Source organism: Kryptolebias marmoratus, linkage group LG16, assembly GCF_001649575.2.
Source record: "Kryptolebias marmoratus isolate JLee-2015 linkage group LG16, ASM164957v2, whole genome shotgun sequence".
Taxonomy (NCBI): Eukaryota; Metazoa; Chordata; class Actinopteri; order Cyprinodontiformes; family Rivulidae; genus Kryptolebias; species Kryptolebias marmoratus.
In genome coordinates this window covers 24560836-24579094 of record NC_051445.1, presented here as the reverse complement: position 1 = coordinate 24579094, position 18259 = coordinate 24560836, and the positions used below count along the sequence as shown (strand labels likewise).

The 18259-nt window shown below is 42.0% G+C and overlaps 2 protein-coding genes across 3 annotated transcripts in view; one reads left to right on the top strand and one right to left on the bottom strand.

Annotated features, from left to right (window-relative positions):
• si:dkey-122a22.2 overlaps window positions 1–3142 on the top strand; it is a 31279-nt gene extending 28137 nt beyond the window's left edge. The window contains exons 9-11 of the mRNA XM_017413126.3: window positions 1819–1901; window positions 2017–2113; window positions 2208–3142. Of these exons, the coding sequence (XP_017268615.1) occupies window positions 1819–1901; window positions 2017–2113; window positions 2208–2375 (348 nt within the window). The 3' untranslated portion in view covers window positions 2376–3142. The remainder of the gene's footprint in view (window positions 1–1818; window positions 1902–2016; window positions 2114–2207) is intronic.
• Window positions 3143–5600: 2458 nt separating this feature from the next.
• Window positions 5601–18259, bottom strand: part of zfpm2a (zinc finger protein, FOG family member 2a) — a 145156-nt gene continuing 132497 nt past the window's right edge. For both annotated transcript variants that reach the window (XM_017413257.3, XM_017413259.3), the window contains exons 6-8: window positions 10188–10394; window positions 9385–9612; window positions 5601–9016 (exon numbers count right to left, since the gene is read on the bottom strand). In XM_017413257.3, coding sequence (XP_017268746.1) covers window positions 6477–9016; window positions 9385–9612; window positions 10188–10394 — 2975 coding nt within the window. In that variant the 3' untranslated portion in view covers window positions 5601–6476. The remainder of the gene's footprint in view (window positions 9017–9384; window positions 9613–10187; window positions 10395–18259) is intronic.

The following is an 18259-nucleotide window of genomic DNA, read 5'->3' as shown; positions in this document are numbered from 1 at the left end:
GGTCACGTTCTCTACCTCTCTGCCGGTTCATTGTCACCTGTCACCTCCTCGTCGTTTCATGTCTCGCCTCCTGTTGCTCCTCCGTGTTTTGGATTTTGTTGTGTCTAGTTTTTGCTGCCACGTCAGCTCATTGTTTTTGATTCTGTTGTAATAAATTAGTTTTCCTTTTTTACCAAGCGTCTGCAGTCTGGGTTCGCCTCCTTTTCCCCACACCTTGACGGTACAGGTGTCAAAATACAGCTCTTTCACTCTTCAGATGGGTTGGAGATGCCTGTGACAACATTGAGATGGGTTGGAGATGACTTGGAGACGCCAACAATGGAAAAAAAAAAAAATGCTGCACACATATTTTGAACATGTTCAAAATTCAAGCGACAAGACTGCATGCCTCTGCGACTGAAGCGAGGAAACTGAGACCAACTGCAAACGTAACGAGACATTCCGGAGACTTCCTCGCTAATGCTGTGCCAACTAGCCGTCAACAATTGCAGATTTCAGAGTGCAGTGTGTGTGGGTTTTATAAAACAAAGTTGATGTTTGTTGGAATTTCAGGTAGCAGTTGGATTGTCACTCTCAAACTTTCTTCAGGAAATTTTCGGTTCTTTTTGCTCTCAAAAGCCTTTTATTTCTTTCATTAAAGAAAAATACTTAGCCTTTAATAGTCCTCTGTGACATTTTTCTGTCATCCGTTCAGCATCCTCGTTTTTTATTTTCTGCTTGTTTGATGCAATGACGTCTGCTCGGGGAAGAATGTTAGCTGTTCGTTAAGACGTTTTGTTCTCTGCCGCCAGCCACCCATGATTCGATGGCAGCGGCGATGAGGGACCCATTTCAGCTTTTCAACTATTACAGTTGTTGGCAAGGAGATAAGGACATCATTGTGCTCGAATTCTCCAAGGACAGTGGAAAAAAAAAAACGGGGTTTTGTCGACAGGCTCGCGAAGGTTATAATGTACACACATGCACGCACGCAGTCAGAAGCAGAACCGAGGTCCAACGGAGCATGCAGTCCATTTCTCAAGGGCATGTTCTGTAAGCGCTGCCTAATTGAGCTGGAGCAGAATTGTTTGTTACAATGTCAATGGCACCAAAGCTATCTGGGCTCATCACATGTGGATGATGGATACGGTTAAAAGGAAATCTGCTCATTTCTTTTTCTTTGGCGTGGCGAACTCTCCGGGCCCTGAGCTTCTCAGTCACTCAGATTTCACATGTGATATCAGTGTTTCAGCTCCACGGAACAACTCGACACCAGTTTGACTGCAGTAGAATGGGCTTCAATAAGTAATTGTATAGCTTTGTGGTATTTCAACTCTTGTGCAAATGTAATAATGTGCGTGTTAGTAAAATATCTCATGAACTACTGGGCAGATTGTAATGAATCTCCTGGAAAGTAATCATTGGATGTACATCTGTCCATCCATCAATTTTTTTTTGACCCGCTTTTTCTTTGCTGGGTCGTGGGGGAGCTGGTACCCATCTCCAGCGATCATTGTGCAAGAGGTGGGGTACACCCAGGACAGATTGAAGTCCATGGATTAACATCTACAACTGAATCATTTTTGAAGTCACCTAATGAATGCCACAAGATGGCCGCCACAGCTAAGAAACGTTAGCAAACAAAAATGACCAACTCTGGAAAGGCGGCGGGCAAAAAGCATTCCTTCAAGGAATGCTAGGCCTTTAATTATTAATGTATTAGAACTTTATTAAATTTCTACAGTTCGTGTGTGTTTTGACTTATATAGAATGAGTTTCTTCTTATACAAGTAGTGTGCTCGAGGTCAGGTTCAGTTTTTGTGTCTCTGCCTCCAACAGAAGTACCTCCTCTGTAACCCGGCCCACCAAAGCAGTGCTGTAGATGAGCATTACTTCATGAATGAAAGTGCAGCTCAAGTAAGGTATGACAACCATGCAGACACATTTCTGTGCGCGTTTCAGCTCCTAACATAAATCTAATTCAAAGAAACATCACATTTTTGCACTTAATAATTACGATATGTTGTGTTTTTAAAGGGATATAACAAAATTTAAACCCATCTCCGGCAAGATTTCAGTGAGCGTGCTCACTGGGGAGTCCTTTGATGAGCAAATGCCAGAGCACCTAAACCAAGTGAGTGTGTTTGCTTCATCCTGCAGCAGAAAGTCCGGTACAGTGCCTGAACAATGCTCCAGTAACATTGTAAATCATATTCTCCCTGCACCAGATGGTAGCTGAACATCAAAAGAGGTTCCTGAAGGAATCCTACCCATCAGCCAATCACATTCACATAAAAGGAGCAGACCGGCGAATGATCTACAAGAAGCCATCTGCCATCAGCCAGCACCTGTGGAAGCTGGTGAGCCAGCGACAAGCCAGACAGCAGAGCGAGTGACCCGTGGCCAGAAAGGAGGGACGCCCCAGACACGGGGCGAGTAATAATCAAATAGGTTTTAAATATTCAATCAAATATTCAGCTTATCTTTTTACCTTTTCTCCGCAGCAGTTTGTGGAGATTGTCTACATGTCTGCTGAGGTTCATCAGAAAGTCAATTTCAGAACATGTTTTTGCGCAGCTCTGCTTCATTGGAAGCTTTTTAATTGAAGATAACTGGGGGGTACTCAGTGTGATGAAATGTTTTCTGTCTTAGATTCATCTTATCTTTCAAGTTGTTATTTCAGGCTCTTCGCCAGATTGGCCAGTGCAAAAAATTAATACATTATTCCTTATCAAGGTAAAAGGCCACACACACACACACACACACTGACACACCGCTCAACTCAATACTTTTATCTCATTCAGTTCTGTTTTAATATTCTGCCATGTTAAAGCTAAAAGCGAAAGTACTTTGGGTTCTTTTTGCTCCATTGCATCACTTTTCTTTGTTACTTGCATGTAATTGAGCTACAACCAGACATGGAATTCTGTTTTGGACTTTTGTAAATTGAAAATAAATGAATTTGCTCTTTCAAAAACAAATCTCATAATTTTTGCATGAATTTTATGCTTATTTCTAAACTTTTATAGTCAAAAGAGCCATTTCTGCTCCCTCTCCCATTAAATTAAGTTTGTCCAGAGCCAGAGAACTTTCTTAAAACATAAAATAAAAACAACTTATACTATATTGCTAAATGTATTCACTCACCCATCCAAATAATTGTATTCAGGTGTTCCAATCACTTCCATGGCCACAGATTTATAAAATCAAGCACCTAGGCATGCAGACTGCTTCTACAAACATTAGTGAAAGAATGGGTCACTCTCAGGAGCTCAGTGAATTCCAGAGTGGTACCATGACAGGATGCTACCTGTACAATAAGTCCAAGCATAAAATTTCCTTGCTACAGTCAACTGTTAGTGGTATTATAACAAAGAGGAAGTGATTGACAAGGACAGCAACTCGGCCACTTAAACTCACAGAGCGGGCTCAACAGATGCTGAAGCTCATAGAGCACAGAGGTCACCAACTTTCCTCAGAGTCAACAGATACAGACTTCCAAACTCCATGTGGCCTTCAGATTACCTCAAGAATAATGCATAGAGAGCTTCATGGAATGGGTTTCCATGACCGAACAGCTGCATCCAAACCTTCCATCACCAAGTGCAAAACGTCAGATACAGTAGAGACGTGTTCTCTGGAGAGTCGAATCACACTTCTCTGTCTGCCAATCTGATGGATAAGTCTGGGTTTCAGGAGAACAGTATTTGTCTGGCTGCATTGTGCCAAGTGTAAAGTTTGGTGGAGGGGAGATCATGGTGTGGGGTTGTTTTTCAGGAGTTGGACTTGGCTGCTTAGTTCCAGTGAAAGGAACTCTTAATGCTTCAGCATAACAAGAGATTTTGGACTATTTAGGGATGGCCCCTTCCTGTTCCAACAACATGACTGCACCAGTGCACAAAGCAAGGTCCATACAGACATGGATGAGCGAGTTTGGTGTGGAAGAACTTGACTGACCTGCACAGAGTCCTGACCTCTACCCAACAGAACACCTTTGGGACGCATTAGAGCAGAGACTGTGAGACAGACCTTCTGTCCAACATCAGTGTCTGACCTCACAGATGTTCTTCTGGAAGAATGGTCAAAAAATCCCATAAACACTCCTAAACCTGTGGAAAGCCTTTTCAGAAGAGGTAAAGCTGTTATAGCTGCAAAAGGTGGGCCAACATTGTGTTAAACCATATAGATTAATAATGGGAGGTCACTCAAGTTCATATGTGTGTGAAGGGAGACGAGTGAATACTTTTGGCAATATAGTGTCAGTCATTACTGTGTTGTAAAAATATTGCATATCAAAAAATATAATTTGCTACAATATGAAATCAGATTTACAATAAATTGTTAACATTTATTGTTGTTTTTACATGTTAGGTCAAAGATAAAGACTAAAGTCTTATGAAGAGGGGAAAGAAAACATTTTGTGACTTCTTACTATATTTATGTAAAATTAGTTGTATAGGTATCCAATAAATAATAAAGCATATACTTAAAAAATAAGAAAATGACTAGATTTGATATTTATTTGTGGCTTATTTTGTTTAATAAAGGCAGATATTTCTATTTACTTATACTTATTTTTTTTAATCAAAGGCCTTTGAGAACAACTTCCAAAGAGTTTAGAAGAGAACTCTAACATCAAGGTACATCAGTGTAAGATTGCACCATCAGTCACTGTTTCAGCCAAAGTGGAGCCAAAGAACACAACAGAGGAGGAAACCACTGTTGAAAGCAAACCATAAAAAAGCGAGACTGGAACAAGACAAAACTGGAGTCCTTTGGTAAGACACATCAGCTCTATGATCACAGACACGGGGTGTCTTGAATCATTGCAGGGTGAAATAAAATCTCAAGACTATCAAGACATTCTGGAGTGAAATGTGCTGCTCAGTGTCAGGAGGCTTGGTTTCAGTCTCAGGTCATTGGTCCTCTAACAGGATAATGACCCAAAACATACAGCTAAAAAAACAGGAATGACTCAGAACCAAACATTGGACCGTTCTGAAGTGACCTCTGAGCCTTGATCTAAATCCTGTTGAGCTGAAACATGCAGTCAGGAGAAGGAACCCTTCAAACCTGAGACAGATGGAGCAGTGTTGTTTATGAGGAGTGGCCCAAAAGGTTGTGTAACAAAATATTAGGCTGTGGGCTTCATCCTTTTTGTCAAGGCCAGTTTCATTTGTTTTTGTTTTTTGTTTTTTTAAAGGACTCTACTGAACCAAATTTCAAAAGCAGTGACTGATTTTCATTAATTTGTTTTTTTCTTGTTACTTTTGTCAGATTTAAGTTTTTTCAACAAAGGATATTAACAAATGTGTCTGTCCGTATACTGTATACTGTGTGCAGATGTTTTTTGTAAAAACAAAAGAAGAAGAGACCACTTGGTTCATCCTGAGGATTTAAGTTTAATTATGACACCACATTAAAATAAAAATTTCCAACAGATCTGGAATTTAATTCCATCCATATACATGCATAGCAACAACGTTTAAGAAACATTTTCTCCCATAATCAGGACATTGGAATGATCATTTTACATCAGTACCCCCACTGACCTCCCACCCAGCTTGTTCATCAGCAATAAACTTAATTCTTGTACAGCTTCCTTTTTTTTTCCCTTTCCCTGCGGGGTTACAAATAATTATATGCACAGTCCCCATTTCATAATACTGCTTTCAGTAATGTTCCCTCATTTACAAAGTATTGCATTGAGAGCAAATTTCAAAAAGGGAGAACAAAGTGTATCATCAAACAGAAATACGAGTACTATACAAGAATGTCGTCTTCCTCATGAAAACATCCACATCTGAGTTGAACAAAAGAGACAGGGACAAACAGCCACATATGTATGCAAAGCCATGTATATATATGCCAAAATGTGAGATGCAGCCTTGCGCCTGGAAATCACCCCTAAATGGTGATTTGTAAGGCGAACAAGTCATTAGTAGAAATCTGCAGGAGACATTTTGAGCATACAGAAACTGGTACAGCAAATAAGAATACACAAGTGCCTCAGTAGCTATTTTTGTGTCTAAAATGCATCTCATTTTTGTATTGTTTATTGTTTCATTGAGCCTACAATACAGTGTAAACAATATGTGTGCTACACAAGAATGACTATACAATAACATTACAAACAACTCTGATATAAATTTCCTTTTGAATGTAAATTAAGATCACTACTCCTAATAATACTGATTGTAAAATAAATTAATGTGAACGTGGCACCAATATTATTCTTGATTCAGTTTTTCTTTTTTTCTTTTTTCTTTTTTTTAAAACCAATGGTTTTGCATTTTAAGTCTTAAAACGATGAAAGAAGAAGCTTCTCTTGATTGTCCACAAGCAGCGTTCAGCACTGCATGATGCACTATTCCAGACACAACAGTGTACCAAAACAAAGGAGAAAAAGGAGTAAAAGTCTGAAGGAAATGTCTGGTAAGGAGAAGAAGAGCAAGTTTGTTTGTTTTTTTTTGTTTGTTTTTGTTTTTCTTCTCGACTTATTTCACATGCTCTGCAGCATGTGATGAACAGTAAAACTTCTTATGGGTAATAAAGTTTGATAGGTTGTTGAACTGGATGTCACAGAGGCGGCAGTATTTGCCACTTCCAGAGCCGTTCACGCCTTTGTTGGCAGCGGGCGCTGCCTCCTCAGTGGGAGACTTCGAGGGGGGTGACATGTTCTCGTTGGAGTCGGCCTGGTTTTCGGTGGCCCATGTGGGTGAAGGGTTGGAGGGTTGGCTCTCTGTCTGGGGTTGGTTCTCCTGCTGTGGTGGGGCCGTGCCTGATCGCTCCTCTGGCTTGTGCCCCCCGTTAACAATGACCATGCCCCTGTTTTTGGGCAGGAGGGGAAGGGGTTCCTTCCCAGGGTGGGGGCAGCCGTTTGCAGCTGGCTGTGGAGTCTGCTCTCTAGCTGCCCCTGTCTCTCCTCCTCCATTGAGACTCTGCTCCTGTTCTCCGGTCTCTCCCTGCATCACAGACCCCCCAGTCACATAATCAGTTGGCTTTATCCCAAAATACGGCGATATTTGCTCAGGACCTTTCACCTTTTTTATTGCTCCAGGATAAAGGCAGTGAGGCAGAAACATATTCTTGTTCTCGTCTTTTGATGTGATGAGCTGGGGCTCAGGAAAAGGCTTAAGTCCTGGCACAGGCCCCAGGTGAGGGGGGAACATGCCTCCATTCTGCACCATCACCTTCCCATTCTTCTCACATTTGCCAGGGCTCTTATCGTAGCTGTCATCGGGACTGTTATTTCCTTCGCTCTTCACATCCGGGAACATGTTGGACTCCAGGGTGCTCTCACTGGGTTGCTGCTGCTGTTGTGGCTGTTGTTGTTGTTGAGCAGCAGCAGCCGCAGCAGCCGCAGCGGCGGCTGTCGCAGGACAAAAGTTCTGTTTGTGTGCCAGGTAGTTCTCCACTTTGTTAAAACTTATCTTGCACACTGCACATTCGTGATAGTCCAAAAGTCTTTTAGGAGAGCTACATGTCTTGTCAGGGACTGGTGAACATTTTTTGCTGAGATCAATAGGTGCATCCAGCTCCTGCTGCTCCACAGTGTTGCATTTAGGAGCCAGGATAGGTTTAGTGACAGTCAGAGAGGCCTCCAGGTGTTTGGGTACCATCCCAGGGAAGATATCACAGCGAGGGTGGAAGCGGTCAGCTAAGTTCTCCACAGCTTCTTGAGATGTACAAGGGTTTAAAGGAGGAACTCCTAGAAAACCTGGCTGAGCCAATGGAGGCCTTTGATGGTCCTGATCGGGGAGACACATTTCATACATCTTCCTGCGCTTGCGGGTCCTCATGGTTCTCTGCATGGAGGGAACCTTGTTGCTGGACATGCGTTTCATGGGGGGATCATGGCGAGTGGCGCAGTAGTACTGCTTGTGGACCATGTAAGTCTCATGACGGCTGAAGGTAATGTTACAGGCTTCGCAAGTTGTCTTGGTGGGATCATTATCACTTTCCACTAAACCTGTGCTGGGGCTTTTCCCCTCCATCTGCTTCCCATTGAGCCTCTCCTCTGCTCCAGTCGGGGTAGAGACCTTTTTCACCTGTCCTGTTAGATCCTTATCAGGCCCTTTAGCCCCAGCATTGATCATGTCCAGCACGTTGGAGTTCAGGCAAGCAGACTGCATGAGGTGGCTGTCAGCCTCTGTTGGGTGGCAGCCAGCCAACAAGCTGACAGAACTGTGACCACTGTTAGGGCTCACGGCTTCAGGAACCTTATCTGAGAGCGCAGAGAAGTCAGGAGACTTTGCCATGTGCTGCCAGCGGCTGTTACAGTAATGCTTTTTATGGACTAAATAGTTATCCAGGTTGCTGAAGGTGATATTGCATTCAAAACAGGTGGCCCCCTTGGGCATCAGAGGACTGTAGATGACAGGGGGGTAGCTATTTCCTCCATGGCGGAGCCTCCGATGAACTAGCTCTGACATTTTCGCCAGAATCTCTGAAGCCTGCGGGACTACCGAAATGTCTTGGGAGAAGGCAAACTGAGACAAGAAGGGGCCCATGGGAAATGTAGGCATGTTATGCTGCACCGGGGAGGAGGCCAGTCGGGGGCTGGAGGGCTCCGATTTGATCCTAGTGTAGGAAAAACTGGCTTTGCTGCCTGGGTGGGCCTCTCCCTTCTGAGCAGTCAGCATGGGCTTCTTCTCAGCCTTGTCAGCCTCTCCGTCTGTGCTGGTCTCCTTGCTGAGGGCCCCTTTGGGACTTCCCAGCAGAGCATCCTTCCTGTTGGCCAGCTCAGCGCGGGCCTGCTGCTGCTGCTGCTGGAGGCTCTCCTCGGGCCCCCTGGGGGAATGCTCAGTGCCGTCGCCTTCCCTGTGAAGTTTGCTGCCGTGCCCATGTAAGTCCTGATGCTGTAAGAGTTCCCTGTGGCTCTGGAAGCTGATATGGCAGTGATTGCATCTGAAGGCCGCCTGTGACAGGTGAGACATGATGTGATGCTGGAATGTAATAAGAGAATCTGCCGTGTAGTTACAGATTGTGCATTTCAAGCTGGTGCCAGGAGGGAGGCTCTCTTCCATTTTGACACCTGTGAGGGAGATAAAAGGAAGAAATGCTCAGAATCTCGTCTCCCTCTTCTCCTTTGGAGTTAACTGTAGAAGCCATCAAACACTCAAGCATTATGCCAAGCTTATTCCCATCCACTTGTTTGTTTTTTTTTTTTTTTTTTGCTCAAGGATAAACTGTCAACTTTGCAAGCTGACAGCAGGATATGTATATTTCTCAAAAGATATGACAGTCTTTTTTTCATACGCTTCTTTGTTATATTTTTCTAAAACATTTCCATTTAAATTTTAAAACAACCATCTGCAAAAGCCATAATATATATAAAAAAGGAATTTTTATGCTAAAACTCAAGTTTATTCCAACCTTTTGTTTCCTGTTAATGTCACTCACCACTGTGTGAGGTGCTTAAATGCATTTCCAGGGCCCTGGCTCCAGAGAAACTCTTGTTGCACTGAGGGAAGGGGCAAATACTGGGAGTCTGGTGGGGTCCGTTGTCACTGTCCTCCACTACCGTCTCTGGTTCCCTCTGCCGCCCGCTGCAGTAGTACATGAGGTGGGCCTGCAGGTTCCTCTCGCTCCGAAACCAGATTCCACATGCCTTGCAGGGGAAGATGTCCTCTGAAGAGAGACAGACAGGGACAAAGGGGACATGATATCAGGATCCAAACGGTGCTTTCATATGTAAGTATAAAGATAAAAAGCTTGCACATAGGCACACACACACACACAAACACTCCTCTACAGTTGTGACTCTCAAAACCTGCATTAAAAGGCTTTTCCACCAAATCCTCGGCTGCAGCCTATCTCTGCGCTGCTACCACTGGGTTGGTACCCTTTCTCAAGGGCAAACAAGAACACTGGACCATCTGCTTACAGAAGCCTCCCTGTTGAGCTGAACCCAGATAGCCCTCGCTAAGTAAACAAACACACTATTTGCATGAGGCGTGTATTTTGCAATTAACACGTTAGTTTGAGCCTCAGTGTGTTTATATGAACCCAAAACTTGAAGGTCGATGGCTCTTATCTCCAGCGCAGAGACTCATCTGGGTTAATCTACGCCCGCCGGAAACAACGCTCCTTGTTAAGCAGGTGACTGAGTGCAAGCTGCGGACCGGTGCTCGTGTGCGAGACAGGATGGAAGACTTGTGTATTGACGTCTATTCAGAAAGCAGTGCAATTCTGCAAACACTCACTGTTGACGATGGCGGTGGGGAGGATGGACGCCATGGCGGCCTGCTGCGGCAGGAGCTGGATGCTGTCCAGCAGCCGGGCCGGGTACATGCCCTCGCTCAGAGACATGTGGTTCACCGCCTGCAGACGAGAGTCGAAGTCCACCGCAAACGCCACCAGCTCCTCGCCCTCCATCATGTTCTTGGTGGTGGTGCACCACAGCTGGCCACCTGGACAAAGCAGAGACAGATGGTTAAATGTCTGCGGTGACAGAGACAGGAGAGCTTTGTTCCATGTAAACAGGTGCAACCTGAGTTTGAAAAGTCGAGGCTTATGCAGTGGAAGAAAGGATATTTGTAAGTGTTGCATTCTTTAAAGACTTGACAGGTAAGATACAAAGTGAAACTCCTGGATGTATGCATTCAATTGGATGTAACGAAACCAGTGTGCTTACAGTCTTCTCCTTTTTGCAGAAATTTAAAGCAACAACACTGTTAATTGCTAAAGAAGCAAAAGGCAATAATGCTTTTGTGTGAGTGTGTTTGTCATGTTAGCAAACTATGCCACGAATAACTGGAAGGATTTTAATAGAGAGTAATCACTGACGTGCATCCCCATTTCAACATGGCTGCAACAGCTAATCAAGACTAGCCAACAGAAGTATGGCTACAGCTCAGACAAATTTACCGATATTGAGCTAATGTGACGTGGTACTAGTAGAAGAGTCATCCTCACCACATTCTTCAAGCTCTGACACATTTCACAAGATCTCGCCATATTGCACAGAACATCATTCACAAGGTTTGATCAAAACAGCTGTTACAGTTCCTTACTTTACAGAGTACAAATTTGCTGTCCACACAATTTTTTGCACTGTTTTGAATGTGGAGAAGACAATGCTAACAGTTTGAAAAGGGCAAATTGTCACTTAATTTAGCAAAATTGGACATAATTTTGTCAATAAATTGATTTCCCATTCAGTGCAGTTGAATGGCCTATTTGAACTATAATTGTAGCTAAATGTAAACTAAATTATTTGGTAATACTGATTTTTAAGTGCTGTTGTCTAACAATGTTGCTTTACCTTCATTTTAGAAAACCAATTTGGTTTATCCAGAAAAACATGGCAGAAATGTTCAAATTTTTTGGGTTGCTTTTATAAATTAGATAGATGTATAAAAAATAAATAAATAACCACACATCCCTTTCTTTCTTTTTCTTTGTCACTTTAATGTTTGTTAAACCACTGGTGCTCGTACGCAGAGGCAGTTCTACCTCAGCCGGGGGGGGAACTGTTTCCTAAAGTCCTGTTGTCAGCTACAATACGGAGACAGGTCCTCGACGTTATTAGATTGTTGTGTTTTGGGATTAAGCATTACTCTGAAATCTTCTGAACATTTTCATTAAGTCAGAGAAAGAGGGAGGGGAGGCAGGAGGAATGGAGGGATGGTTTTAGCTCAGATAAAATTTATCTAAGCACATGACAGGCTTTTCAGCTGCACTTCATTTTCCATTGAAGAGATTAAAGTTTTTAATATGACTATTTACAGAAATCTGGCTGCGGAGATAACAACAAACTATGATACGCTCGCGCTAAATGGCAGAATTAGGACATTGTTTCTGAGGAAGGCTGGACAATTAATTAAAGCGCGCTGTTGGCTTTCAAAGATGTGCAAACAAACCGACGGCGCGTCAGGCTGAGAGGGGACGTGAGATTTGAGGCCAGGCTGATGTGGAATAAAGGGAGTCCTGAGGTAAGGAGGGAAGGCGGGAGGGGGGGGGACACTGCTGGAGAGCCCCCCACACATGTGGAGCACTGATTACTCATGTTTACACAAAATGTCTGAATCACCAGGTTTAAAAACCGCCCTGTAGACATGGTGAAGGTGTGCGAGCGCAGGATCTGTGAGAAAACAATCCTTGTTTCTGTTTAGAAAGAGTGCCGACGCGTAATCACCGAAACACCCTTATAACTATTCGGCTGCCGTTTATCTCTTTCTGTCACAATTTTTGATTATCTGCACTTGCAGCTTTAAAAACAACATATAAACACATCAAAAATCGTGGCTCGATTGGGAATATTGTGCAAGGACTTTTGGTAGCAGTGCAAATTTGAAAAAAAAAAACCCCACAAAATTTCCATAAATACAACAATGAAGTTTTTGAGGGGGGAAAGGAGGAGCTTTACAGCTCAGACAGACTTTACAGTAAAAACATCACAAGTTTAAACGGGTCACAGAAAGTTGGACTTTACATGACTGAACTCGTACTTTAGTATCATTCCTGTTTTTTTACATATTTGAAAGTTTAGGTTTTGTGATTTTATGAAGGTTTACTATAGAATATTCATATTAATTGGCACTGATTTGCATAATTCCTGTTATTATCAAGCAAGTTATATTGATTTCATCATGTACAGACATTATGTAACACGCAATAAGTAATAATTACCTTTAACCTAAACATAATTTTCTTGTACATATAGCTATTATATTATTATATTATATTATAGATATTATCATTACTACATTTATTACTACTGCTACATTATTGGTAGAGGTGGTGGTAGTAGTTGTTGTGTAAGTATTATTATTAATCTCCTTCTGGAACATCTAACTCACTGTCACTGTACAGTAGACTATATAGGGGACAACAAACAGCATGGTGTGTTTACATTTTGAACACTACTTGAATGCAGCGTAATTCACATAAATATATATTAGCAAAATACTTTTGAAAACACATGTGAATCTGAAGTGATGGACAACAACATTTTGTTGGTTTAGGCTGAGAAAATGTAATTAACATTGTTAGTCTCCACAACAAATGTATTTACACATACTTGTTACACTTTTTTGTTGTTGTGTATCTTTTTACACAACCGTGGACAGCAACTGTCACCCATACAAAAACCCTCAATATGCTAAAATTATAAATTGTAATTCTAAATTGTAAGTCCTCCCATGGGGGGAATTGTAATTGTATAAATTGAATTACACCATATCACGTTCATGTTTAGACTTAAATGTTTTAAATAAAAGATCAGTACACAATTTCTCATCTAATCTCAGCCGCACAGGTCAGACAGAAGAGGAGACGAGCCACGTTATATCAGAAACGTCTAGATTATTGAAGGCATTTTCAGCAAGACTGAAAATTCCAAAAGGCTGCAGACATTACCAACAGTCTCAATTAGTCTGCTCTGTTCGCATGACCAGTTTCTAGGGCACTATATAGTGGTTGAAAATGCCAAACAACACTACAAAATAACTGATTCATGATACAGATAATTATATAGTGAACGAGAAACAATTTGAACACAGCCTTTATGTATTTTATCTGTATACACAGTATATTTCTGACACAACCACTCCTGTTTTTGTACTTATTTTGTACTACTATGACAACACAAACTTCTCTCTGGGATTAATAAAGTCATTTATCTGTCTAACTATCCTAAGAGCATGATGATGATGTCACCCACTAACTCTAGAGCTGTCTAAACCTTCACAAATTGATGCTAAGAAACTCTTCTTATTCACACAAACTTTACACTTGTACAGTTTAGACATCAAAACATTTCTGTCCTCTTTCACCTAGTGTGTCACTCACCGCTATGGGATTACAGTTTCCCCTCAAATCCCCCAGAGGGTCGAGTGAACAGCCACACTTTCTGTGACATACATTGTTTCTGAACTCCAAATGTTTTCTTCAAAACCAGAAATGAAGGGTCTTTTAAACCTGGCACATCTTCTCCATAAACGATTGTAGAAACACACAGTAAAAACTGTGATTACCTGACGCTCCTGCCACATATTGTTCAGGATTTTTTTCTTTTTGTACAGTGACCCTGGATTTTTAACCATCCTCATTGTTCTTTTGACACCATCTCTCATAACATTCTATTCAACAGATTAGCTTCTGTTGGCATCACTGACCCACCTTTCAGTTGACTAAAAACATCTAAATCTAAGACCTACCAGTGTTTCTCAAAGTTCTGTCCTTCAACCACTTTTGTTTATCATATATCTGCTTCCCCTAGGTAATATTTTCTTGTAAATTCAATATCGATTCATTACTATGCTGATGACACTCGACTCCACGTTTATTCTAAGCCCCTTTCCATCATGTGTGTATGAGATAAAATCTCTCCTCAAATCTCCAAAATTAACTCTTTCAGTAAAACTGGTGGCTGCTTTGTCAGTATCGACAACACAATTATTCTCCCCTCCCTCAGGTTAAAGGCTTGGGAGTCCTTCATAATTTCTTTGTCCTATACAGCTCACATAAATAATGCCATCAGGTCTGCCTAGTTTCACTCGTGTGATATAAATTTCTCCACCCATCCCTCACACATAGCTTCGCCGACATACTTATTCATTTCCTGGTCAAATCTCACATTAATTACCATAACTCTCTTCATTTTGGTGTCTTTAACATGGGCTTCAGCTAACAGTATCGTCACCAGAACACCCTCTGATAACCATATAACTCCTGTCCTTCAAGAACTTCACTGGCTTACCATAATTTACTGAATGCAGTTCAGAATTCTGCTTCTCACCTTTAAGGCCATCCATAATCGAGGTCCTTCATACCTGTTTGAACTTATCCACATCAACATACCTTCTCGCACTCTCATCCACCCGCCTCACTGTTCCAGCAGCCCACCTGACTACGATGGGAGGTAGAGCATTCAGTCGCTCTGCAGCCCACCTCTGGAACTCTCTCCCAGCAGATGTTCGCAACATTGACCCTATCTATACTTTTAAGTCACACCTGGAAACATTTGTTCAAGCTTGCAAATGCTGTTTACTCGGTGTCTAAGTCTGGTAACTTTGCGTTTTTGAAAAGTGACCTTGGGTGTTCTGAGAGGGGCTAATAAAAAACAAAGTGTTTTTGTTAATATTTGGGACTGTTTGTCTGAAGCGTATTTTTTAGACTGTGTTTCTGTCTGCCTGTCTTATTAAAAGTACTGTCAGAAAGTGAGAGACACAGGTGTGTGGTTACCATGGTGACCTAATGCAGTAAACAGAGGCATTTAGTCATCTTAGATTATTGTAAAAGTCCCAAATTACTATTGGGTTCTATGGAGGGAAGTTGATGGATGTTGGAATTCACACATTATGGATTTAAAATGTATCAAAGAGTTTAAAAACAATTTCCCCCAATTTATTAATTAACATGAAATGTTTCCAGTTTTACAGCAGTTTCCTGATTAAAACCTTCCTGGTTCTTTCTGTCTGCTGGTGACTCTCAAAATTAGCCCAGCACAAACATGTCAAAAGAGTGAAATGGTATTAAAATATGCTATCTTTCATAGTCCTATTTGTGTGCAGACTTCCTCCTCACAAGTGTGTGTGTGTGTGTGTGTGTGCCCACATCAGCATGTCAGCACCACTTTAAAGAGCAGAGCCTATCTGTCGGCCAATCTGCTGTGACGACACGCACACTTCAGGCCGCTCTGCTTCATCGTTTTGATTCTGTCATACCACACACTGCCTGGAGAGACCCTTTGAATTTTTATCTCCTAATTAAAATAACAAAACTCCTCTCCTCTGTCTGCCAAACTCACCGTCAAGGTAGATACAAACTGCCGCCGACAATGGCGAGGAATATATCGTGGTCACAGCCACAAAAGTTTCTCCCCTCTCTAAGAGTCCCTTACAGTAGTTCAGACGCACTCGGCTTACAAAGAGAATTAGGAGGCGTGCAGATACACATTGGCCGTGTTTGGATCAATCCAAATCAAAGATTCTGCATGCTCTCCTCAGCTGAAATAGAGGAGATTATATCGAGACTAAAGAAAATGTTTAACTGCATTAAAAAAAAACAACAACCTCAAACTGCATCCCTTCTGCCAAGAATGCCACAGATCCATCTGTTGTGAGCGAGAATGCTGGAAGTGAGTTTTAGGACTGTATGTCCCAGTTTTACTGAGCGCTGCAAAACACTGAGGCAGCACCGTGCCGGTTACAGGGACAGACTCAGCCAAGAGGTGGCCGTATGATACATATGAAGTGTTCTTTGATCTGTACACTCATCCCGGTTAGAAATGAGAACTTGGGTGTGCAGCGATTTGGATAGGAAATTTTCACATTTAACTTACAGGATCTGAGATGATCAGACTTAGCATTCCTTAAAGCTGGGGTGTCAAACCTTAACCTTGGTTTTAGATGTATTATGTCAAATCATCCATATAGAAATATACCTTCTCCCAGTTACAAATTATACAGAATTTAGAGCAAACAAACTTTAATGAACACAGACAAATAGATCAAACTTCAAAAAGCACATTATTAGCAGTCATTTCTTCCGCCTCACACAGCTTTTAAATTAATTTTTTAACATTAAAACAGATTTTTTAAAAAAAGCCATCAACAAAAACCTGATCATACAGAAATTAAAACTATATATTGTTGGCTTCTAAGTCACTGTCGAGAGAAAACTTCACTAATCAGGCTCAGTTTTTTTAAGCAAAATAAGAATCAGAGACTTGATCTGTCCCAGGCTGGAGGGCCGGATGAAATGTTACAGAGGGCCGGATCTGGCCCGCGGGCCTTGAGTTTGACACGTGTGCCTTAAAGGAATGCATATCGCCCGCAGCCTTTCATGCCAGAGATATAGACTAAAATCATCTCAGGTTGAGAAATTAAGGAGTTAGAGGCTCTTTAGGCAAGTCTTGAAAAGAAATGGTGTGTTTGATCCTAACTGATACAGAGAGGTTTTGTGTGATCAGTCAGCACTCAGCATACAAGATGAATCTCAGCTAACACGACAACAAACTCACATGAATATCTATCATAAAGGTTGACTGAGCTAGAGACATTTTTGTGGTTGCTTCCAAACATTAATCAGTTGTAGATGCACATCCAATGCTAACTTTCTAAAAATATTTTTAATTAAAATCTGTCCAGTGGTTCTTGAAATATTTTGCTAACAGAGTTGACTTTAACAGTTAATGGGAATGCTTTATACAAAGACACAGACACATACAAATACACACAAAATTTTAGCTCAAGATCTGCAAAATTGACTGAGCGATGACCATATGTGTGTTTTCTAAGTTCAGTAGGCTGTGGCGGCCATCTCGAAATGGCTTGACTCCAAAAGGTAATCAGCTGCAGACTACCGTCAAGTGATTACTTTCTGGAAGTCTATTTAAAATCTATGCAGTGGTTCACCACAAATTTTGCAAACACATGCAAACACTGGCAAAAACATCATCCCCTGCTTCTCACCCTCCAGTGGCAGGCTAAGTGAGCCCAAATTTGGGTCATGCACCTATAAAAAAAAAACAAATGCAAACCCAGAGCGAATGCATGTGTGTCGAGTGTATTATTCTTGGCACACGTGGAGATGCGCAGCACTGGAAGATGCCTGTGCAGAGGGCATCAGACAAAAACAAATACTCCATGAAGGAGTTCTTTACAAAGATTCGTCATGGCTATTTGCCTCCGACAGCCTATTCGCGACGGGCGATTTAAATCACAGAAAAACAGGTGAGCCACCGGCGACAACGGCACCACGAACGAGGGGGGGGTCAAGAGTCAGAGCGAAGGAGCAAAAGCGTTAAGTTGGGAAAGTGGGGGAAAGGCTGAGGAAAGTGCAGCCAGTGATTTGCACTTGTTTGCCTGCTGACTGTCTGCAGTGTGAGCTGCCTTTGTGCAGTGGCCAATGCAGTTGGAAGAAGGCTATTGTCTGAATCCTCCTGCAGAGCACCTGATAAAAGAATAAAGAACTATGACATATTCTAAAAACAATGGAGGAATTAAGGGGAGACAATAGGCCAGCTGCCTCATTAAAACAATCAAAAACGGCATCCTGTATGTAGTCCAGATAATTAAAAAGCGTCGCTTCCTGCCGTCTCTCAACACCAGCGGCTCACTGAGGCCCTGAGTCTGTGGCTCTGCTGGCGAAATGCCCTCTTCCCTCGCTTCTCTTTGATTAATGGGTTATTTGAACATGAAGTTGAAGATGAACATACGAAGGAATTCATGAAACAAAATTATAACGCAAGCCCTTTTCTCCTCTATAAGTACTCGTGAACTAATCAAACGTCTCAGGATGAATCGGTTGGGTTGGGGGTGGAGGTAGT